General features: G+C 34.6%; 1 protein-coding gene across 1 annotated transcript; it reads left to right on the top strand.

Annotated features, from left to right (window-relative positions):
- The first annotated feature begins 11,569 nt into the window (after nucleotides 1–11,569).
- LOC149198109 (uncharacterized protein At5g41620-like) lies at nucleotides 11,570–17,826 on the top strand. Its single transcript, XM_089406095.1, has 3 exons — nucleotides 11,570–12,169; nucleotides 14,722–14,850; nucleotides 16,010–17,826. The coding sequence occupies exons 1-3, from the start codon at nucleotides 11,732–11,734 to the stop codon at nucleotides 17,645–17,647; spliced, it is 2,205 nt and encodes a 734-aa protein (XP_089262221.1). The 5' UTR covers nucleotides 11,570–11,731; the 3' UTR covers nucleotides 17,648–17,826.
- Nucleotides 17,827–26,477: the final 8,651 nt, after the last annotated feature.

Genomic DNA, 26,477 nt, shown 5'->3' with positions numbered 1-26,477 from the left:
ACCTTAGTTCAAAATATGCCTAAGTCCTAAGCGAATGAGCTTTTCTGTCTTCCAACTTCAACTAACTATAATTCCTAATCTAGAAGGCCTTTTCTGGAGTCTAGCATACCATTTGAAAGATCTTCCAGAGAACTATTCGAATATGCCATAACCAAGGACAAATGAAATAAACTTGTGGGGCATAAATACCTCCAACATCTAGGACTCCCTGACCATCATAGTAATATTTTATGGCTTCTCTAGTAAGCCTGCTACTCTGATGATTCTCTACATAATACTGCAACAACCATGGGACTCCCCCTAAACATCATGCTCATAAATGCCACAAAGTATTGTCTCTATATTTAGTTCTATTCCAGTTGACATCAATGCCAACATAATGAGTGCCACCAACCATCTAGGCATTGCCAACTGTCCAACATTGATGACCTACATCTTTGAGATATCTACCGAGTCGCTCAGTTGCAAAGATAAATGGAAAAGGGGAGATAATATCCCTCTAATGGAGATCTCGAGAGAGGTTGAAAATCATAATAAGTGAATCGTACAAGAGAATGGAGTAAATGGGTGTTATGCAACTAGCTCACAAAATAGAAGAAACGATAGATCAACAAATTAGAAATTAGCCTCTTCAAAGGGGCAACCTCCTTTACATTACATAAATGAATAATTCTTGGATGATACAAATGATAAGACCTCCTTGGTATATATAGGAATCTAAGGGGTCACAAAATAATTAAAGCCTACATAACAATAATAATGTAAGGGCACAAAAATAACAATAGTGGGCTTCTAAGGGGCACACCAATGACAACATGGGGGATACATGGGCACACCAATAACAATAAGGGGAATACTCTAGTATTATAGGGACCTAACATGCCCCTATCCTTCAAAAAAAGTGTTGTCCTCAACACTTGAGTAGTTCCAGATGCTTCTTTATAAAATTCTCATCCCCCACGTGGAATCTTCAGCGGGCAAGTTCTTCCACTTAATGATATAGTCTAAAATTAATCGATTTTGTAGTTGTCGAGTTCTTGTTTCCGTGACTGCTTCAGGCTCAAATATGATTTTTCCTTCTTCATCAAGTTCTAGCAACACTATTTGAACTGGGAGCTTGTCACTGATAACCTTCTTTAAGCATGAAACATGGAAAACTGGGTGTACTTGGGAAGATGCAGGTAGCTCCAATTTGTATGCCATAGTACCAATCTTTTGCAACACCTTGTAAGGACCATAGTACTTGGGTGATAATTTATTATCCTTCTTAGCTTTCTTGAGGGACATTTGTTTGTATGGTTGTAGCCGTAAAAATACCCATTTGCCTACATCAAAACTTCTTTCACTACGATGTTGATATGCCTGTTGTTTCATTCAATTTTGTGTCAAAATGAGGTTATCCTTTAAGAGCTGGAGAACTTGTTGTTGATGCTCGATGTGATCTTCCATTGCTTGAACCTTAGAGTTTTCTCTTAAAGATGATGTAATGGATGGCGGATGATATCCATAAAGTGCCATAACGGGGTAATTTTTGTTGCACTATGGAAGGAAGTGTTATACCACCATTCAGCTAGAGGTAACCACTTGACCCATTGTCTTTGTTTATTAGATACAAAGAAAAACAGATATCCTTCCAAACATTTGTTCACTATCTCAGTTTGTCGGTCAGATTGAGGATGATAAGATGAGTCATGAGCTAATTGGGTTTCCATGTAGCTTTTGAATTGTTTCCATTAATGCAGTAACGACTATACTGACTTTAAAATGATGAGATAATGCACAAAAGTGTGCATACTTGGTAAGTCTATCAACAACCACCATGATGGCACTCTTTCCTTCAGACTTGGGTAAACTAGTGATAAAATCCATTGAGACCTCCTCCCAACACTGACTTGGAATGGCTAAAGGCTGTAATAGACTCGGGTTCTTAATTGTATCAACTTTATTTTGTTGGAAAACCAAGCATTCTACCAAAAACTTCTGAATATCATATTTAAGGCCATCCCAAAAAAAAATCCTTCTTGACCTTGTGATAAGTTTTTAAAAATCCTGAGTGCCCTCCTAAGGGGAAGCTGTGCAATTCCAAAAGAATATTTTGCTTGAGTTAGGAATTCTTACAAATATATAAGTGATATTTGTACCATAATGAATCATTTTTCCAGCTAAATGTATCAAATGTACTAGGATCTTGCTGTAACTTTTGAATTAGTGTCCATACCTCTTCGTCACTCTTCCATTCATCCCTTGCTTCGGTTATCTAATCAGGCTGGATAATAGAAATGGCACAAAGCAATGCTTCCACATCCTCATCCTTTCTTGAGAGTGCATCTGCAACAACATTTTGCTTCCCTTTTTTGTAGATGATTTCCAAATCATAATCCAACATCTTTGTGACCCATTTTTTCGTCACTTCTGAAGATAATCTTTGTTCCAAAAAGTATTTAAGACTATCATGATTTGTTTTTACCTTGAAGTGTCTTCCCATTACGTAAGGTCTCCATTGCTTTATTGCATGTAGTATTTCCAACATTTCCTTCTCATAAATAGGTTTGTGTAAATACTTTCCTTTGATTGGACGACTTTCAAAAGCAATGGGTCTTCCTTCTTGCATTAAAACAACACCAATTCCATTTCCTAAGGCATCAAATTCCATAATAAAGGTTTTTGTGAAGTATGGCATAGCTAAGGCCGGTGCTTGGCACATTGCCTCTTTAAGATGTTCAAAGGCCTTAGTTGCTTTTGGAGTCCAATAAAATGCATTTTTCTTCAATAATGTTGTTAGAGGTGTTGCTATTCTCCCATAATTCTTAACAAACTTGAGATAATACCCTTTCAACCCAAGAAATCCTCTAAGACACTTTATGGTTGTGGGGATTTTCCATTCCTTAATGGCTTTAATTTTGTTAGGGTCTACCTTAACACCCTCATGAGATGCAATATGACCCAAATATTCCACCTCCTGTACTCCAAAGAAACATTTGGAGGTTTTTGCATATAATTGTTTCTCCTCCAATAGTTTGAGCACCGTGCCAACATGTTGAACATGATCATTCCAAGTCTTGTTGTAGATTAGTATATCATCAAAAAATACTAACACAAATATTCTAAGAAAGGGTTTGAAAATGGAATTCATCAAACCTTCAAATGTGGAAGGTGCATTAGTAAGGCCAAAAGGCATGACCAAAAATTTATAATGGCCCTCATGAGTTTTGAATGTTGTTTTCAAAATGTCTTCGGTCTTCATTCTAATTTGATGATATCTTGAACGAAGATCCAGCTTGGTGAAGTAAATTACTCCATGTAATTTATACAACAATTCATCAATGACAGGAATGGGAAATTTATCTTTAATATTGAACTTGTTGATTTCCCTATAATACGAACACATATGCCATGATCCATCCTTCTTGTGAACCAATACTACTGGAGCAGAGAAAGAACTTTGACTAGGTTGAATTATACCAACCTCTAGCATTTTTGCAACCATAGATTCAATTTCACTCTTATGGGCATAGGGATATTTGTAAGGTCTGATGTTTGGAGGAACGCTTCCTAGAATCAAATGAATAGCATAATCATGATCACAAATAGGCGGGAAGCCTTTGGGAGTCTCAAATACCTTGGAATGATTATCCAAGGCTTTTTCGAGATCTAAAGAAATAGATGATTTCAATGTTTGAACCTCTAGTGAGCATAATTGTGCAATTATGCCTCGTTTTTCTTTCTTCAGAAGCTTTGTCATGCCACTAGAACTGATTATCTTTCCTAGTTTCCCTGTGATACCTCTTAATTCTACTTCCTTTCCTTCTTAAAATATTTTCAAAAAAAGTTCTTGAAATTTAAAATTTATATTCCCCAAAGATTGTAACCATTGGACTCATAGTACAACATCAACACCACCCATTGGAATGGAAAGAATTGAACTATTCAATACATATTCCCCATGGTTAGCTTGATATTATGGCACTTTCCAGAGGAATTTATAGTTCCTCCATTTGCAACCGTCACTTGACACTCTGGTGCTGGATATAGGAAGCAATTCAATTACTTCGCTATCTTTTAATGAATAAAATTATGGGTTCTACCCGAAGCAATCAACACTAATATCTTTTTCTTCTTGATATATCCTTCTATCTTGAGATTTTGAGGAGTGGTAATTCCTACTAATGTATTAAACGATATGGTCAGATTCATTTCTTCTTTCTCTGGGGTTGGTTCCCGGTGTATATCCTCCTCTCTTGATGTTTATTATTCCTTTTCTTCCTCCTCTTCACAATCTATGTAGAATAATTTCTTCTCAGCACACTTATGACCTTTAGTGTATTTGATATCGCAAATGTAACAAATCCCTTTTGCTCTTTTTTCCTCCAATTGTTGTGGTGTCAACCTTGTAAGTTGTGGAAGGCTAGGAGTAGCAACACTTCCATATTTATAGTTGTGAATGGTAGACTTCATTGTTGCCAAAAATTATTTTTCAATTGTTCTTGCCACCCTGAATGCCTTCTCCATTGAATCAGGTTCCTATAGATGAACCTCACGTTGGATGTTATCCTTTAAAGTCCCTATGAAGACATACATCCTATGCTCCTCTAGAATATCAGTTATCCTGATTTTCAATTTTTGGATGTCCTCAATGTGCTCTGCCATTGAACCCTTTTGTTTGAGATTTATCAATTGGCTAAAGAAGGTGTTTCTCTTTGTATTTTCATTATGTGTTATCATTTCCTTCGTAAAAATTGACCAAGTGGCAAGTGGTTGACGTGAACAAATCTATTAATACCATACAAACTGATTGGGTTCTAAATATAATGATGCAACGTGTACCTTTTGTGTGTGTTGCACATCATGGAGATCAAAATATTTCTCCATCTGTATTATCCATGTTACCAGATCCTTAACATCAAATTTCCTCATATCCATATTTTGAATGTGGTGGTTCTTAAACCCAACATTAGAATCTCTAAAATCATAATTCATATTCCTTTTTTCCTCATCATGATTTTCATGGATTACCTTGTCACCACTGGGAATCCTTTCTTCTAAAAACTTTGTCAAACCTTCCTTCAACCCTTCTATCTTAACAATCATCATTGCTTCCATGGTTTCTTTTAAACCATCATTCAAAACTCCCATGTTCCTTTTTATACCATCTATCTTAACATTCATCACAACTTCCAATTCATTTTTTGTTACATTTTGCAGAGAAAAAATTGTTGCACTTGGTCTCATAATTTTGATATATCATGTTGCATTTCTTCCTCTTCTTCATGTGACATGGAAGAGATTTCTGGTTGCTTACTAGGTGTGTTCATTTTTTTGTTTCAAAGAATTTTGGAATCAAACAATGTTGTGCTTCACTATGCCCTTTGAATCACTTCAAATTGATTTTTCAAACAAAAGTTATGCAAAATTTAAAAAAATATACACACCTTTTTCTTGCTTTTTAGGAGCTTGATATTAAAACTGTTGTAACTCTGTAATTTCAGATCTCCAAGGTCTAAAATTTCATCTTGTGGTAGAAAACTGAATCTTTTTTCGAACCCCACAAGTTAGACCGATATTGGATTCTTCAAGAAAGTGTTATGCCCAATTTCCCACGATGACCTGATTATAGACTGGTTCAATAGAGTGAACTTGTACGGAGTTCCACGTGTCATTGTTTTGACCTTCGGCCCTAAAAATGATATACGAAAAATTACAGTACATGCAATTTCTGTAATTTTTACTAAGTTCAAATCCGATGCTCGAAGAGAAAGTTATGACGATTTTCCCTAGGTCATTTTTTTGAGATGGAATTCTAGATCCTATAAAAACCCTAACTTCCTCATATCATATATTTGAAAATATAGTGAACCAATATCTGAAATTCGTACACGATGTTCACCAATATTTCGGCTCCACATGGTTTCAATTTCAACTTCTGAATCCTTGTAAAAAAAAAAATATTGCAAAAATTCCAAGACATGTTTGAAGAAGCGAAACCTTAGAATCCAAAGCTCTGATACCAAATGTTATGCAACCAACTCACAAAATAGAAGAAAAGTTTGATCAACGACTTATAAATTAGCATCTTCGAGGGGGAAACCTCTTTTACATTACATAAATGAATAATTCTTGGATGATTCAAATGATAAGACCTCCTTGGTATATATAGGAGTCTAAGGGGTCACAATATAATTAGATCCTACATAACAATAATAATGTAAAGGCACAACAATAACAATAGTGGGCTTCTATGCTGCACAACAATAACAACATGAGGGATACATGGGCACACCAATAACAATAGGGGGCTACACTAGCAATAACAATAAGGGGAATACACTAGTATTATAGGGACCTAACAAAAGGGGTAGAAATTAAGGACTTGATTCAAGTAATCCATTGAGGGCAGAAACCAAAGGCTTGAAGGATCTAGAGAAGATAATCCCAATTTAACCTGTCATAAGCTTTTGAAAGGTCCAATTTGATTAGCATACAAGCCCATTTGGATCTCTTCACATAGTAGATAACCTCATGGGCTGGAACAATCCTGTCAAGAATTTGACAACCTTCCACAAATCCTAACTACTCCGTAGAAATAATGTTGTTCAATAAGGGTTTAAGCTGATTCACAATAGAAAAGGGTATACTTTTATATACAACATTGCAGAGGGTTATTGGGCAGAATCCACTAGGATTATCTACTTTACTACTTTTTATTAAATATATTTTAAAAATATACTCAAACTCTATTAATCTTATTCAATTACAACAAAGTTGACCATATTACATTAAAGGTTTCTAATGTTTAAATAAACATAGATACTAACTAGATTGAAATTGTATTTGAACGTTGACAAGAGAGAATCATCAACATAGAGTTTGGAGACAAGAAATAATGTGCCATATTAGGTTACTCATAAATTATTTCCATTTAATTTAATTGACTTTTAATTTTTTTTTTTTATAAGTCGATGAATCATTTGTTTACGTTATCATTCGAATAATAAATTATTGTAGATTTTGTAATTTTGGCATAAGTGATTCATAAAATAATGAAATAAGTTAATTTTGTACCAAAGAATTTTTATTTTTAAATAAAAAATATATTGAATTTAGAAAAAAAATTTAAAAAAAATTATTTTTTTATAATTCAAATTCCATATATTATGAAACTCCATATGCAAGGGTTATGTTCCATTTTAAACTAATCTAAATCCTTAAAAAATCATTCTAAATTTTAGATTGGAAAATTAACTTATGTATGTATGTGATTGATAAAAAATTTAACCCATTTAATCACAAAATTCTAACAAAGAAAAAATATTACAATTAACCTACCCATAAAACTAATTATATAAACACATTTGGATATATTTGACCTATTAAATAACAAAATTCTAACAAAGAAAAAAACATTACAATTAACCTACCCATAAAACTAATTATATAAACACAATTATACATATGATTGATTATCTAAAGTGGAAAAAAAACATTAAATATTTAAAGAATTCCTCACTCACGGACCACCAGCGGGTTATTTCAGGTGGCGTGGTTTTCCTTGATAACAGTGATGTGTCAACTGACATTTGCGGATAGCAGCCAGAGATGGTTGTCCTCACTGTTGGTTTGACAAACTGAGTTTGATAGGTTTTTCCACCTTTTGAAAAAAAAAAAGGAAAAAAAAAAAACAACTATGACACCCGCAAGCTTTCTTATTAAAGTCATTGTTAAAATCAAGCCGATGTCTTTGCTGCTAGTTTTCTTAAGAGGCATTTTATGTTCATTTATACTTGTAATTTGTTTTTTAGAACATATAATTTTATGTATAAAGTAATATAACTTAAGCTTTTTTATTTAAAAATAAAATTCCACATTAAAAATTTAAATCAAGTTTTTTTTAGCAAAACAACCCATGGGGCTTTGAATTGACAATGAATGGATGTATGTTAAGACACTCTTTGTGAAAAGTTCACTAGTTCAAATCCCCCCTTGGGTTAGCTAACAAAAAAGTTCTTTTAGTAAAACATTTATGTAGATAGGTGTCCCCTTATTAGAAATGGATTGCCATAATCTTCAATTGACAGCTAGGAAATATATTCATCATCTTCATTAAATTAATAACTCATGTTTATTTGTTTAACACATGTCATTTGCTTTCGTCATGATTTTCCCTTTGTTTTATACTCCATCTCCATTTGGTTTTCAATGGCTTTTTCAATCTCCTTTCGTGGTCAAGATTTTAAGATGTGCCCAAAGGTCATGCAAAAACATCTCATTTTATGAACACTTGAGTGAGGTTCCCTAAAACAACACTAAAACACATGTTAAAAAAAAAAAAAAAAACCTTCAAAGAAACTTAACATATTTTTTTATGTATTCTACACATACTTCCATTGGGACAACTTATGATGCTCATTTATATCTGTAATTGCAAAAGTGAAATCTTAATACACTAATATGCCACATAAGATTAAAACATTTCTTCCTTAATAACACTTACACCTTAGTGAACTTCATTGATTAATTGAAGAGAGTTGAACCTTTAGTACACATTGTTTTAAGATTGTCAACTAAGACTTAAAAAAATATGAATGTTTAGTGAACTTCATTGATTGGTTGAAGATAGTTGAACCTGTGGTACACATTATTTTAGAGATTTTCAACTAAGGCTTAAAAATATGAGTGTAGAATGCACTAAAAAATGAAGATAAATTAATTACAGTGAACTACCATTGGTGTACCACTATACCACATGCTTTGAATATACACATGGAACAATGTATGTAAAGCATTTTAATGTTTGCAATTGTGCATGCGAATCCTTGTGCCTCAACATCAAAGTGCATGACACTTCTTACAAGGTTTGAGGGTAGTGCTTCTAGTAACCTTTTGTTGTCTTTGATGGACAGTCAAAGAGCAATTCTCAAAAGCTTTAAGACATTCAATGTAGAGAATACTGTGCACACCTAACTTCTGAGCTTGCAGACCATGTTCTAACTTCATACATATGTACTTCAACACTTATACCATGCTAATAATTAGAGATGGTATGAAGGACACAATACAATTAAAGTAAGTATTTCCTAATGCTCTTAGAAGAGGCTAGTCATAGAATCTAAATCTTGAGAAAGACTTACTAGATTGTGTGTCTTTCCTTTATTCTTTCTCTAATTACTAAAAGCATATACATAAATATTCAAAAAACCTTTTATGTGAGCATGTATAACCAAAGATGTCAACCATTGCCAAAATCCATTATAGAATGTCCTCTATTGTGCCAAGAGGTGCTCTAGAGCCCCCACTACATGAGGGAGATGTTGTCACGTAACTTTACATTAAAAAAATTAAAAATTATATATGTCTGCTAATATATGTATATGTGAGATGTTGTGTGTAACATTATTTAAAAAAAAAATGTACTTTACAAATTAACCCCCATAAAAAAATACTTATTTCACCTTTATTTTAGATCAAACTTTATATAGTGAGATAAAGTAAAAAAAATAAAAAATTATATATGTCTGCTAATAGATGTATATGTGAGATGTTGTGTGTAACATTATTTAAAAAAAAAAATTGTACTTTAAAAATTAATCCCCATAAAAAAATACTTACTTCACCTTTATTTTACATCAAACTTTATATAATGAGATAAAGTAAAAAAAATAAAAAATATCAAGTAACCTTCATTAAAAAAATTAAAAATTATATATGTCCGCTAATATATGTATATGTGAGATGTTGTGTGTAACATTACTTTAAAAAAAAATGTACTTTACAAATTAATCCCCATAAAAAAAAAATACTTATGTCACTTTTATATAGTGAGATAAAGTAAAAAAAAAAAAAAATTACTTTTTAGTATGAGAGATATATGTAATTCCTTCATTGAGTCTAGATCTAATGCCTATAGTATGGTAGAAATGTGTAATGTAACATAATGATGTAGTAAACATTTTAACTCGGTGAAAATAAAATAAAAAATAACCCTATAAAAATTAAATAATAAAAAAAATTAAAATGACCCATAGTATTGACCCACTGAATTCCAGTGGAATATAACATATTTCGGGGGGAATTAAATTATCCTAGATCCATCTTAGTTTGGTGTTATATTTAGATACATAATTAGTTGTAGAAAATGATGGTGTTGAATCCATGTACTCTATAAAGGTAAAACTTTTTGATTGATATGTACATGTTAGACATTTATCTAGATATATTTAGAGGTGGGGAAATATTAGGGAAAATGTTATTATTACATTTTATGTAATATTTTTGCCTACCTCCATTTACTTTTTACTAAGTATTATTAGGTAGAATAAAATATTATAATATTACATTTTACCCAATATTTCCCCTCAAATGGTCCACCTTTTATTGTAATATTATATTTTATCCAAGATTTCCTTTCACCCAATTCACTTTTTATTAAAAAAATTCTTTATATTTGAGATTCATAAATAAACTTAAATCCTATGTAAACATTTGATCCCAGTATGGTAGAGATGCTCTAATCTTTAACATTTTGACTCGGTAAAAATCAAATAAAAAACATAGAATTAATATTTATAATTATAATTAATTGTAACTAATAATTAAACTAGCCTAGATCTATCTTAACTTGAGATCTACCAGCATCTAGAGGGATTAAATTTCTTGAGATGCAAACCTCTTTTAAAGTAAAAAGAGATTTGATCCCTCTCTGCGCTTGGTAGATCCGAGTTAAAATGAATCTAGACTAATATTTGTAAATAAACCTTGGAATCACTAACTATCATGGAAAACCAAACACATAAATGCAAACTAACACTCACAAATAAATATGATTGTGCTCCCTACATTATATAGCAAAAAAAATCATTAATCCTTAAAATGAACTAAATTTATATACATATAATTATGTTTTTCAAAATTCTTACTTAAATTTTATTTTATTGGAAATTATAATTTCCCATTAAAAATTATAATTTTTATAATTTTTTAATTACAAATTTGACTCATTATTTACAAATTTGATAATAAAGTTTTTTTAAGATTATTATCCAATCACATAAACATCAAATCTGAAAAGCTTCAGAAATATTCTCAAAACACAAAGAGTAATTTTTAAAAAACTCTAAAATTCAACATATTCATGATTATCCTTTTCCATGGCTCTGCATTCTCTCGAATTTAGAGTTTTCCTCCACACCGCCCATCTTTAGCTTTTGGTGCGGATCACGAGACCCCCGTTGGACACCCTTACTCACATTCAGATTATTATACACGTAGGTCTCTATATTTAGGTGGGACCCACTCTATTAAAATATTTCCGGCTAGAATTAATGTTCGAGCAACGAAATCATTGTTTTCATGCCCTTCAAAAAAAAAGCTAAACAAAATTTTACCCTAAGTCAAAGCGCCACGTGTCATTGACTACGGACGATGGCCTTCTATACGTGGCAATTCAGGATCTTTGTATCCGCTAAGCTGAGCGTTTAGCCTGTGCTGACGTGACACCCAATCGCCAGCATGGATTCAATTACAGGTTAATTCGTACTTTTGAAATCCGCTTCGGATTCACTGAGCAAAATTCAGTGACAGTGTCATGGAATCCCATGTATATAATATACAACAGAAATGTAAAAGGCTTAATTATGAGTCATATTGGCTCAAAAATGAGAAAGTTCAGTGCTGATACACATTGAACATATATACAGAGACAGAGGGGAAGGAGGTGAGTATATACACAGTATTAAGTATGCAGAAGGAGAAGGGCAACAGGGAAAAGACCCACAAGAGAAGGGCTTCCTATTATTATTCTTCGTCCTCGCCCGCAACTTCGAGAGCGCACAGTTTAAAGTTGAAGCGCGCAATATTGGTAGGGAAGCGAGGCGGGCCCTGCACTCCAATACCCACTTGGAAAATGTCATTTGACGATGACAATGATGACAATAATGCTTTGGGACCTTATAGGGCCGATAAGGAGGAGGAGAAGCCGTTGATGGTATTGAACGACAAGTCAGTTTCTGCCAGGAAGTTGGCCGCTAATCTTTGGGAGTTGCAGGAGATTCCTAGGATTTCAGCAGCCATGAAGAAGAGTGCCAAGATTTCTAGGGATAAGGACTGTGGCCGAGATCGATCGCCCCTTCAATTGCCTGCACATTTGTCCGATCCTTCGCACAGTCCTCTCCCTCCGGTAAGTTTGAGGCATTGGAGGTCTTTATGTTGTCTGGAGATTTAATCAGTTGTATCTTCTTCTTTGGTTGCTGGGTTTGCGGTGCTATGGGGAATGCTGGGTTGCTTTGTGTCTGCATCTGTTTGTGTTTCTAGGATTGGAATTGCGGATAATGTGATGAATCCGGTGTTGATTTGGATAGATCATTATGGGGGACAGACATCCTTTGAGAGTGTTTAGGTTGAGGTGAGCATACAGAGGCGAACTATTGAAATTTTACTTTTCAGAGTGCTCTAGGTCATCACTACAGTCAAAGATTACTAAGTGGACAAATTGTGTTGATAAGTATCCAGACCTCCCACATTACTGTGAGAGAATGGAGTTATTTTTTAGCCCTGAACTTCACTAGCTGGAAATCAGAATGAAAAATAATAATGGGGTGTTTTCTGTTTTTAACTTCGATGAATCTGATGTTGATATTGATGTTGATGTTTAATAGATCATTTCGGGAACAAAAACCCAGTGATAGTGTTTGGATTGAGTTGCTTGTTTTTTCATTTTTCCTTGTTTCGGGGGTTTTCACATATAGATGGTGCCTAATAAGCGGGGAGTTGCATTGGAACCTTGAACTTGGCTAGCTCAAAATAAGAGTCAAATATAACCATGAGGGTGATTTTCGTTGCTTTTAAATTGGATATCTGTTGTTTATGTTTATTAGATCATTCAAGGGTGTTTGGATTGAGATGTCTGCTATTACATTTGCTTTCATTTCCAGGACAATTTGTTGATTTTCAGTTTTCACACACTTGAGGGCCCAGGTGACCAAACCCTAATGATCAATCACTGGGCTGCTTTGGCTGAGAGTGCCTTCTGGTATAATGCTGTTGTTTCTGTTATCATGCACTATTGTGTCTTCGAGTCAGGGCCCTGAACTTTGCCAGCACAAGATCAAAATTAAATGTGGCCATGTGTTTTTTTTTGGCTTTCTAATGTGATTAATCTGATGTTGAGGTTGCTGTTTTCACATTTTCTTTACCTTTGGGATTTTTCACTTTGGTTGATCTCCCAGTGAGCAAACCCTAATGATTAATTGCTGGAATGCTTTGGACAAGAGAACCTTGTGGTATGATTTTGATGTTTTAGTTATCATTTACTGTTGTGCCTAATAAACATGGAGTTTTGTTTTTGTCATGAACTTAACTAGCTCAAAATCAAAATCAAATGTAGCCATGGGTATGTTTTCTGTTTTTAAATGAGATGGATGTAGTGTTGATGTTTAATATATCATTGATGGAAACCCAGTGATGGTCTTTGTGTTGAGGTGCATGTTTTCACATTTTTTTCTCGTTTGGGGGCAGTATCCGTTCTGTTGGGGGTTCTCACATTCAGTTGATCACATAAGTGAACAGAATCTAATCATCAATCTCTGGATTTCTTTGACCAAGAAATTCTTATGATATAATGTTGATGCTTCTGTTATCATGCAATGTTGTGCTAATAATTGGATATTGATTGATCTATTGATGAGCTCAATCAGCTGATAATCTGCTCTCAAGTTGGCTTTATTGAGCTTGGTCTGTTATCAATCTGCTGTGGCTGTGTCAATGTCTCTATTTTCATCTTCATTCAATCACATTTGATTGTTTTTTAATGAACTAATAATTTTCTGTTATGCGCATTCGATTGTATTTGGGGATTTACAAATCTGCTGCCTGTTGCAATTATGTTGATGTTTTTGTTTAACCTTTATTCAATTACTTTCAATGATCTGACCTTCACAAGCCTGCTGCCTGGCAATCCGCTTGTCTGCTAGGGACAATTGACAAAGAGTTCAGAGATTTCGCCTTTATCATGTAACTAACTTATCTCTTCCTATCCTGACAAATTGTAACGTTAGCATTCACTCTCCCATGTTGCATTTATGCTTGACCGAGAAACATGTAATTTGCTCATTAATGCGCATGCTGGAATAAAACTACCTTGGATATTTTACATCCCTATTACTTTCTATTGTTTTCCCTGCCAAGCTCTACACCCAATCATTCAGCAACGAACTCAATAGCTAGGTATAAAGGGTTTCAGATATTTGGCAAACTTTGCTCTGTTAAATAATTCCTACTGGTTTCCAGTGAAAAATGTTTGGTTGTTTCAATTCTTTTGCTATAAATTATTTAATCAATCTCTACCCATGTTGCAATTGTTAGATTTTTTTTTTTTGGCATATTTGCTCATGTTAATGTTTTCAGTGTTCACAGTCATGTTGATACTGAAGTCGTTTCTTAACACTCAATTTATCAGTTCCCTTTTCTACGAGTGAGGAACATCACGTTCATGTTTCCATTTTTTAATGTTTCCATTGCTTATCGTGTTTGTGAATGATGTGTGCTATCAGTTAGTTTATATGACTTGTCTTTGGTTGCTTTGAACCATACTAGTCTTATTTACCGCTGCTCTCTGAAATTTTACATATTTCCTTATCTGAAATCTAAAAAATTTGGAGCTGTAGATACTAACTGGGAAGAAACCATTTTTTTTGGGTTGATTTACCATCATTTATCGTTATCTTGTTTCAGGCAGCACCAAGTAATAGTAACCTCAGACGACAAGTGGCAGCCTCATTGATACAACAGCATGCATATAATGAAAGAAACAGTGGTGCTTTGCAGACTGTATCACCGGCAAGTTGTAGCAGCTCACTAGAGGTACTATCAGCTGGCATAATACCTTTATGGCTTGATGACGACTGTTCTTAGACTCTCAGCAAACTGAGAAATATGTGGCACGTTTCTATTTATTATTTAAAAACTTTATTGTCCTTTCCTTGAAAATAAGCAGTCTGTTAACCTGATGCAGTGTGCCTTCTCCTAGACAATTAGGTTACCTGAAACAAGAAAACAGTACAAGTTCCTCAATTAAGTACTTTAAAATTCTTCAGAAATATGTGATTATTGTTATAATTGCATTTCTAAACTAAAGACAATAATGCAAGTAAGAACAATGTGGGGCAGACTGCCCCTTTTCAATAATGTTCCATCGTCCTCTTCTCTTTGTAAGCCCTTTTAAGGGTTTTCAGGCAGTTATAAAGTTTTAGCCTTTAGCATTTATTTGGAGGCACATCTGAACCCACCACCAAAAATAAATATACAAATAAAGTAAAATAGGAAGAGTAAATTGCAGTGTTTTGTGGGTCTGTGATCCAGGTACATCCATGGCTTGCTTTTAGGCCACTGTTTAGTTGTAACTTTTTGCTGTTTCACAAACTGTGTTGGAGGCACATCTGAACCCACCACCAAAACAAACAAAGAAAATCAAATAGGAGAAGTAAATTGCAGTATTTTGTGGGTCTGTGAACCAGAATCCAGATACACCCATGCCATGCTTTTAGGCCGCTGTTTAGTTGTAACCTGTTCCTGTTTCACAAACTGTGGTGGAGACTGGAAACAATTCTATTCTCCCAACCATTTTAGTAACTTTGAAAGAGGGTATGAAAAACAAATCCCTTGATATCTTTGTGCTTCATGTACATTGATATAAGTTTCTGATCCCATCATATGCATGCTGCGATTTGACAATTTTCTTAAACCACAGATGATGCTCTACAAGGCTGAAATACCTAAATAATTGAAAATTTCCACATGTTCTGGGGAAATTATTCAGGTTGCTTTTCCATAGCAATCATATTTCAAATTCGTGGCTATTATTTTCTCTCTATCCTAGCCTCGTCTCCTTTATGTCTTGTACCTTTAAGTTTTTACACTTGGTAGAATTAGTTCAAACTTCATTGGATGGACAGATTTAAGAATATGTAGTTTAAATCTATAAGCTTTTTTGGCTCATTATGAGTGCATGTTTTCTTGGCAGGTTGGAGCTTATGATCAAGCAATTACTCCGACAAGTTCATTGGATTTGAAGATAAGACCGAGAGAATCCGGTTACAGTCTGACAACCTCAACAGAGTTGCTGAAAGTCTTGAACCGTATATGGAGCCTGGAGGAGCAGCATTCATCAAGTATGTCCTTGGTAACAGCATTAAGGGTAGAATTAGACCATACTCGAGCCCGGGTTCAAGAATTGATGCAAGAACAGAAAGCTGATCGCCACCAAATTGATAGCTTGATGAAAAGATTTGCAGACGAGAAGATTATGTGGAAAAGCAAGGAGCAAGAGAAAGTCAGAGCAGCTGTTCAATCTGTCAGAGATGAACTTGAAGATGAAAGGAAGTTGCGGAGGAGATCAGAGAGCCTGCATAGAAAGCTTGCGAGAGACTTGGCTGATGTAAAGACAGCATTTGCAAAGGCATTGCAAGACTTGGAGAGGGAAAGGAATGCTAGAGAATTGGTGGAGGATTTCTGTGATGAATTGGCAATAGAGGTTGTGAAGGATAAGGCAGAGGGAGAAGACATGAAACAGGAATTGACCAAGGTCCAAAAAGATGTTGAAGAGGAACAAAAAATCCTTCAAATAGTAGAAATATGGAGAGAAGAAAGAGCTCAGATGAAGCTGGCTGAAACCCGTTTTGAACTTGAAGAAAAAGATGCAATCATTGATAGGTTAAGAACTGAACTTGATGCCTTTTTGAAAGACAAAAGAACTAATAACTTGAGGAACGAGTTGAGATACCAGAAAGATGGTAGGGAAGCAGACCTGTTTCGTAGACAATCACTTGAATCAATGCACTTGAATGGGGCTATAAGTGCACCTCAAGATGCTGGTGATGAAGATTCTGCAGATAGTGACTTGCATTCCATTGAACTAAACAGAGACAGTGTCGATGATAGAAACAATAGAGGCTATAAATGGGGATATGCATCTCTGTGTAGTATGAATGAAACAATGGGTCGAAAATCTTGTGAACAAAAGATCTCATTCCAGCAAGAAATAAAAGGCCAGAGGTCCCATGACAAGAGGAATCCTTTCGAAGACCAATTAGGAAGTGCTAGATCATGGCATAGTAGCAAAGTGCAGCTGTTGGAGAAGCTAAAAGGGAGCAAGCTAGATGCGATAAAGGTAGCAGAAGGAACTAGAGAGAAAGGAAGTCAGCAGGATTTGACTAATAGTTCACCCCGGATGGAGAGGAGTGATGCTCGGGAGGGGCATCGTGAGAAGAAAACCTTAGGAAATGATACCCAAGATAATGGGAAAAATTCAAAGCATGTGAGTGAGAATCTAGCCAGGACTGAATCGATTCAATCAGAATGCAGTGGGATAAAGCAGGATCCAGATCACTCGACTGATTGTTATCCAAATCAAGCATCATGGAGGTTTCGATCTGTTGGGAGTGGCATAGATCATCTTTTAGGTACTGGCTTAGCACCCATGCATGGATTACCCAGCCCAACCCGCCAGTGGAATCATCACCAGGCTTCCCCTGATCCTCAAAGACCAAAAAGTTATTTAGATCGGCACAAGGGCACACGCGAGAACAGTTTGAAGGCAAAATTACTGGAAGCGAGATTGGAAGGTCAGCAGGCTCGCTTGAGAAGTTCCAAGGGCCTCTAATGTTTATCATCAAGTGCAAAATGCATATGAAATTACTCACGTGGAGAAGCCATTGATGAACAGAGGTTCCAATGAGCCAAAAGGTTGGGAATCCAATTTGAACTCACCTCTCTTCTGATGATAAGCACTGCTCTTCATAAGTGGCAAGTGCGAGACACCCCCAGGACAGTAAACTAAAAGTCTAAAAGTAGTCCTCAGCTTGAACTGCTGCCTCCCAATGAGTGGAGTTCAAAATGGTAATATCAGTCCTGTGTGCATGCTTTATATGCTGGTCATGTGCTAGAGGAGGATACTTCATCTTTGAGATACGGAACCCTTATAAAATCCATTTGCTCTGTACGTGTTTGTACATCATTTACTCCTGTAAATGAGAAGGTTTAGATCATTTGAAACTCAAGATTCCGATCACTTGTTGCTTGAAGATGATTGTTGGGGAAAAGACCAGAAATCTATTCTTCAATACAAATTCCCAGGAATACTTATCGTCGTCTATTTGTATTGCAAAGGTTGCAGCCAATTCTGAGATAAAGCTTATTAGATTTACACTGTTGAGGTGTTGTAAAATGCAGGCTACGATTGTACTTCTTCCCTGCTTTTGTGAATTCAAGCTCAGAAGGTTTCTGAAAATTATTGAATTGATTTTTTGCCATCAAGGTTTTAGTCGTTCTCAATTCCTTTTTGGTCACATATAATATATATATCAGGGAAAAACTGAAGTTTGATATCTCAGTCGACAACCAGATGTGGATGCATTTCAGAGTTTTTTTTAAATGCATAAAGCCATTTCGAATTGTTTTAAATTTAACTTTACGTATATTGTTTTAAGTGATTTTATTTCACTTGTGCTAGTCAAATAAATAACAGCATGCCATTTCTCCATTGTATTACTTCTACAGCAACTAAAAAGTTCTTGGAAATCTAAAAGTGGATGAGAAATAACGATTGTTGTTTGTTGGTTTAATTAGTTTGTAAACATTTTTTTTGACATATATTCTGACGGTAATGGTCTAAGCTCATTACTTGAACTGTGGCAAATTTTAATTTCTTTCTGAATATATTCTATGAATTCATCTTAGGGAATGAAAAATGATATTCTGTTATTTGAAAATTATTGAGCAGAGAGAATCATTATACAATCCAGTGTGAGGGGATGTGTAAGTTTTTCCGTCCTTAGGTGCTCCTTTAAAATAAAAATAAAAAAATAAAAATTATGTTGTAAATAGAAAATAATGTTGGCTATAATTAAAAAAAATGAATATGCGTTAAAGTAATTAGAAGTTAAAAAATGTGTGAATCAGATGTTTAAATCTTACAACTTCATATATATCTATATATAGAAAAAAATTAAGTTTTTATGGTTAAAATTTTAATACAATTTAAATAATGAAAAATAACACATTATATTTTGTACTCTAAAAAAGTTTGCACGTGAAGAAATTTGATCCCTCTTGACCCTTGTTAGATCCTACTTAAAATAGATCTTAATTAGTATTAAAACCCGTCTCCTCCCAAACCATGCCATGTCATTATAAACCATCAATAGTTAAGGAGCGGTCCTCCCCAGCCATGCCATGTCATTATAAACCATCAATAGTTAAGGAGTGGACTGGCAAGATATGCCATGCCATCATAGACCATTAATAATTAAAAAGTGGACTGGCATAATCTACTTTAGTTCAAAGCAATCGTAGATATGACATCATCTCGATCATGGTGAATGGAGTACTATGCTACCTTAAATTACCAGAGGTTCAAGACAAGGATGCTGCCTTGCCTCCCTTTCTTTTATCTTACTGGTGGATTCCTTATCAGATCTTATCAATTGGTTAAACCCATGCTGGTCTCAGGTCCTAAATTGAACTTTAATAAGTCAGAGGACCCAGATCTTGTTTCGTAAAACTGATAAGCAAGTTGTGGATTGTATTGCCACGAGTTTAAGTTCAGACACTACAATCGAGTGCGAGGTTGAAGTGCTTTGAAGATTCCCTTCATTGCCAGGGCTTCAAGAGCGGAAGACTGGATCCCCTCGAAACATAAAAATCAAATTAGATGCCTCGCTGTAAAGACACCTTAATCTTTTAGGGAGAGTTACTATTCTTATGTCCACATCGGCTCGGCGGCCAACGTATACTTGTTCAATCGTTCAAGCCCAAAAACAATGAGTGATTAAAAGACTGGTTAAAGATTTTCTCTGACTACCTTTGGTTTTAAGAAAACAGATGGAGGTGCCATAAACTTATCTCCTGGGGCACTGTTTGTGCCTGAGAGGAATGTGGAGTGGGACACGAGAGTTAAAGATCCAATGTGTTAAGAGTTATGAAAGGGGTGGAATGGCTCTAGGATCTCTTTAAGCTCCACAGGTCCACTCTGGAAAATGGTTGTTAGTATTTCAGAGGTAGGACTCTTGCTCAAGTAACATCAGAATCTTACCCAATTGTCTAGGTGCATATCTTTGGAAATTAATTATGAAAGCTTAGAGGATAATAACCCCCAATCAATTTACTCCAAAATGTTAAACGTAGAAGGCTAAATCAGATGTAGGAGTTTGAACCTTCTTCTTTAGATATATAAGATACATAATTTTATTAACATTTTAGAAATGGCCTGTGTATCATCATTATTAATATCAATTAAATCACTATGACAAGAGCTATCAATTTGTTTTTATTTTTATTTTTTATTTTACTCAAATCACTTGTCAAACAATGCTTTGGGAATTGTTTTGTTTGCCCCACATGATGCGTCAAAGGAAGGTTTAGACTCTCCATCTTCGCCCAATTGTTCTGCAGCAAACTAGGCCCTTAAACCTTGAAGGCATAAACGATAATCGGTTTGATGATCGTGTCCAAGAGGTGCATCTTTGTATGAGATATCCATAAAAAGGGAGTCACACTCCTTGTTAAGTCAATTCTAGAAAGCATGTCTCACATTGGGCAAGGCCTTGGAGCATTGTTTCTCCAAATAAGTACAAGTTGCAATGATCTTGATTTCTACCCCTTGGAGATAGAAATTAGTTAGAGATAGCATGCTTCAATACATTGAAGGTCATAATCTTCGTTTATCCAAAGTAACAATCAATTATAGAAGATTGCAAGTACTAGAGAGGGAATGAATCTCTATTTGTTGTTCTTGGGGTGAGGATGTTGGGAGGTTCACATTGTCAACAAAAATTGCATACAGATCAATATGTGATGTAGAAGATAATTGTCCCCAACTTGAATATGCTCCCTAAGAAAAGATTCCAATTCATCAATATAAGCCCTAAAGAGAGATGGTGGGAGAGGGCACCCTTGCTTGACCCTTATGTTACTTCTAATGAAGTTTGAAATGTCGTGAGTGGTCCATAAGAGACCAAAAACTTATACAATGTGTCTCATGGTAGCAAAAAGGGTCCCCAAATTGCCATTGTTATAGATCCCTTTAGAACAAAGCCTCTTGCAAGACGAAGTTAAATACTCTTTGAAAGCCGACAAAACAACAAAATACTTTTGAAAAGCGATGACGTACATTGTAAATAATGGCTCAGAGTATGTAGATACAATCAATTCTCTAGAAATTTGGGGAAAACCCTCCCTAAACTTTAGCCCCAAGGTGCATCTTCTCGAGCTCACTTGAAAGCCATAAATGAAACATTGTAGCATAAATCTTAGAGAATGTGTGTTTGATCATGATGATCCTATAATTGCCCTATAATTGCTCAGATTTCCATTGACCTCCAATTTGAAAATTGGGTGGAGGATGTGGCGGGACTATACATGAAAGAAACTTGAACAAACATTGTTAAACAAATCAACAATGTGGTCAAGAGAGTGACAACCATGTTTTAGGAACTTAGCCTAGAAGCATTCCTAGTTAGTGGCCTCATTGATGTGCATAATCCTTACAACTCTCTGATGTCTCCATAGGGAAATATATGACATGAGGGGGAGAGATGTACATTGGAAATGCCCTATGTACCACTATTCTCTTTGATGGAGATTTTGTTGTCTTTGTTAGTGGATTCAAAGCATGTGAGTGAGAATCTAGCAGGGGCTAAATTGATTCAATTAGAATGCAACGGGATAAAGCATGATGTAGATCACATAATTGATGTTGTCAATTTGTTGGGAGTGACAGATCACATTTTAGGTACTTGCTTACCACCCATGCATGTATTATCCAATCCAATACACCATGGAATCATCACCACACTTTCCTTGGTCTTTGTAATGTAATTAACCCCAAAAATTTAGAGCAATCACATAGAATGTAATAGAATAGCAATGCAAAACCAAGGAACACAACAAAAAATAGATAAACTTTGAGCATATCTTTGGTTTTAATTATGTCAAGAGGCGCTCTATAGTCAAATGAGGGAGATGTTGTATTGAAGCATTAAATCCAAAAATAATTTAAAAAAACATAATGTTGGCTCAATTAAAAGGTAATAAAAAGTAATAATAAGTTAGCTCAATTCCAAACATGTTACATATTACACACACACACACACAAGTAGAAATTTAATAAATCAATTCAAACAATTGAAACTTCTTGAGAAAATCGCATAGGGGAACAATGGAGGGTAATTTCTTATGTTTTCAATTTCTAGTATGAGGAATATGTGTAATTCTTTTACTTTATAAACCATTTCAATGTGGACCTTAAATAAAATATTTGAATATCCATGTTAAGTAATTTATTTCAATTTCAACTTCATATATATTTATATAGAGAGAAAAAAAAAAATAATGATGACCACAAATAAAATATTTCATTGCCCACTTTAATTAAAATGATTTGAGAGAGAGAGAAAGATTTCAATTACTTTTACTTCCTAGTATGAGAGAGATATGTAATTCATTCAATTTTTAATATGAAGTTTATATGTGACATTTATTTATTTATAACCGGAACAATAACTTTGTATTAATGAAAGTTTGTGTTGTGAATTGCAGCAGTGACATCAAAAGAGGGACAATTCCCATTAGTTGGCTCACACTCTTGTTTATTGTTGGAATGCCCGCTGGATCAAAAAGCTTGACTCCCTTTATATGAAACTATTATGCCTATATGCGTATATACCCCAAAAGACTTACAAATTTTGACGATATTTACAACACATACTAATTATCAGAGGGATAACATCTCGAGGCCCAGTTGCCCCACATTATGGGGATATTGGAACATTTAGATAAAAAAGGTCTTGTTATGTATTACTAATAGTATTCCTAGAGGAGTGTTCATATGTTGCATTTAAAAAATATTAATAACAAAAAAAAATTGATGGACCATAAATAAACTATTTCAATACATGCAACATTTTAAAAAATTATATGTGTGTGTGTGTGTGTGTAGAGAGAGAGAGAGAGAGAGAGAAAGTATTTCAATGCCCATGTTAAGTGAATAATTTTCATTGTCAGATATGTGTATATTGTACAAAGTAATTGAAAATAAAAAAATTTCTTATGGGTAGGATGTGTAATTCCTTCCATGTTTCTTCCATACTTAACATAGAGTTTATGCATGTGTGTGTGCATGTGTGTAGGTGCTATATATATAGAACTAGTGTAGATCCATCTTAACCTCATATCTATCAAGTGTCAAGAGGGGTCAAATCTCTAAAGGTGCAAATCTTTTTCAAATTTTGTACTCTAAAAGAAGTTTGCACTTCAAGAGATTTCACCCCTCAGTGCTTGACAGATATGGGGTTAAGATGGATCTTCACTGGAGATATTCAAAAATAGAGAGCCCTGTTTACTTTCATCTTCAAGTGGGAAACTATCTCCTAGAAAAAAGCTCCAAATATAATAACAAGTTTTGCCAAAACGTTACATAACTTTCAATTCAATTTATAACTATTAATAGAGAATCTTAATTACATGTGAGCTCAATTATAATGAAGGTCTACTAATTAATTTAGATTTTATCAATAAAGATGATCATTTTTACAAGGAGTGACTATTAACTAACTATTTAGTGGGCCTTATTCAAGGAAGGTGGCCTCATACGTCAATAAAGTATCTTAAGTAAGGGGGTTAGGGTAGGACTCTAATATGCCATCCTTCTTTGAGAGCATCATTGTCTTCAAGGTTGAAAGTGAGGAAATTAATATAGAATCATTGTCAATTCCCACGTGGCATCTTTTGGTTACATATTTTTCCATTGGATTAGTACTTCCTTGATAATGTGGTAGTGCCACTAATGCTCTCATGTATCCAATATTGTTTCTGATTGAAGTCAAATGGAACCTTCTTCATCAAGTTTTGGTAGGTTGGTGTGCACTTTGCACTTCAATTCCACAACCTTTTCAAATAGGATGCATGAAAAACTAGATGAATTTTGGAATGGTTTGTGAGAACCAACTTGTAAGGCACATGTCCAATGTGTTGTATGATTTGATAAAGACCATAGAACTTCGAAGCTAGCTTCTAGGAACTTTATCTTTTTGTGAACGGTTTGTTTATAATGCTACAAGTCTAGAGACACCTTATCTCCTTCGACAAAAGAACATTTGAATATATGTTGATCAACTTGTTGATCCATTCAATTTTGTGCCATCACGAAGTTGTCCTTGAGGGTACATATAATGGCTTCTCTAGTGTGAAGCATTCTACCTACTACATGAACCTTAGAGGTGCCTAGTACAAATGATCCAAGTGATAGAGTTTTTTGCCATAAACAACTTCATACAATGTCATTTTGGTAGCTCCATGATAAGTGGTATTATACTCCCATTCAACAAGAAGAAGCCATTGTGTCCATTGGTTCGGCTTTTTAGAAGCAAATCATCTCAAATAAGTTTCTAAGCACTTGTTAATCACCTATTTTTGGCGATCTATTTGGGGATGAGATGCAATTATTATATTCAACTATTTACTTTGAAGTTTCAATAGCTCCTACCAAAATTTACTAGTGAACGTGGAGTCCTGATCCAAAATAGTGGAAGCGGGCATACCATGTAGGTTAAAAATATGATCCATGAAGACTTGAGCAATTGAGTGTTAGTGTTATACCTTAACCCCCTTACTTATAATACTTTATTGATGTAAGCAATCACATTCCTTGAATAAGGCCAACTAATAAGTTACTTAATAGTGAGTCATTGATACTCTTTATTAATAAGGCCCAAATGAGATAGTGGGCCCGCAAGTAATTAAGATTCTCTATTAATAGTTATATACTGAGTAGGAGGTTATGTAATGTTTTGTCAATAATTGTTATCGTATTTGGATTTTTTCTCTAAGAGATGTCCACCTTGAAGAGGCAAGTCAACATATCTCTCTATTTTGTATTATTAAGAAATATTTTTGAGGGTTTAACTATTTTTCATGCATTATTTGGTTTTGCACTACATTTTATGTGATTGTTTTGAAGTTTTGGGGTTAGGTACATTACAAATGGTTTCAAAGCACTTTCTTGGGATGAAAAATGAAGTTTTTTTTGGCATTTTTTTGACGAAAAAAAGAGGGTGACAACATTTATATAAAATTTGGAAATCTAAGTGGAATGTGAATAAACTAGCCACATATTTAAATACCTAATTTTAAAGCAGTTTTTTTATATGGAGCCCGAAAAGTGGAGTTGATTTAAAATCATTTCTTTTTTATGTGTCGATCACAGATTCATTGATTATATATCTTTTGATAAAGTGCATAATTTTTAGTGAAACAAGTGCTAGTGGATTCAAAGAAGCTATGACATTTCATAACTGGGGTCATAATAACCAATCCAAGAAAGTATAACATAAGTTATGCTCATTTTACATTTTCAGCCTCAAACCCTACATTGAAAAAGTTATTTTCCAATGATTTTAAGAGTTTTTTCTTGGGTTAGTGAACTCCTAACTTTTTGAATTTTTTTATATATGTGTTCTAACATATTTAAATACCACGATGATCTATTGTTAAGTGGGTAAAACAATGGTCAAGGAAGAATACATGTAGAAAATACAAGTGGAATCACATTATTGGAAACCCTTACCACTTGTTTGTATCACTTCGAGTAGTATTGCATTAAACAATAACTATACATGGATCTCACATCCACATACCCTCGAGTATATAGAAAGTTGGGTATACCTAAAACTAGCTTTAGATAAAGTAATTAGTCATCTTCTTGTTATCACGCACTGAGAACAACACTCAAGGAGATTACTCTCTAGTACCTAGGTAGTCAAGTGGTACAATTAAGAGCAGTGTTGGGCCTCTTTAATTAGTTCCCTGAGATCATGGGCCAAGTACTATTGTTGGATCCTACACATTTATCATAAAGCTATAGCAATTGATTCTCTATTGTTCTCAACACTCCAAAACCGTTTTTAGTGAGCTCACCCATGGTGGAGTTCTATAAACCACTTCACACCAACAACCAAGACAATATGACCACCCACTCTATTATTGGTAGGTTGGACACCCTGAATGTAAACCATATGAATCTTAATGACTAGCTTCAATGTATTATGTAGACCATAAATAGTTGGAATTAAAAGTTGGATGAGAAATTGGAGAAGTTGTTTATGTCAGCATGAGGCATACCAAAATAAGACCCCTAGAATGCATAACACATTAAGCCTCACTATAAAGAAGCTTCTAACTTAGGATTATTTAGCCACCAATATCCCTATTTGAGTGTTCACAACCATAAACAAATAGATAATAACACATGGCACCATTTCCCTAAGGTAGACCAAAACAAATTTGATGGTTCTGACTAGTCACGATGGGTCACCCAAATGGAACGCTACTTCATCCTCCATAGCATTACTAATGACATGATGAAACCTAGGGTGGGGGTCTTGTCTTTGGATCCATAATGATGGAAATGGTGGGAATGACATAAAAATCTTATGCTA

This window comes from Pinus tabuliformis, chromosome 2_2 (genome assembly GCF_031772625.1).
Source record: "Pinus tabuliformis cultivar Carrire ecotype Pingquan chromosome 2_2, CPIR1, whole genome shotgun sequence".
NCBI classification, from domain to species: domain Eukaryota; kingdom Viridiplantae; phylum Streptophyta; class Pinopsida; order Pinales; family Pinaceae; genus Pinus; species Pinus tabuliformis.
Note: the sequence above shows the minus strand (reverse complement) of the source record. Positions and strands in the feature narration are given on the sequence as shown.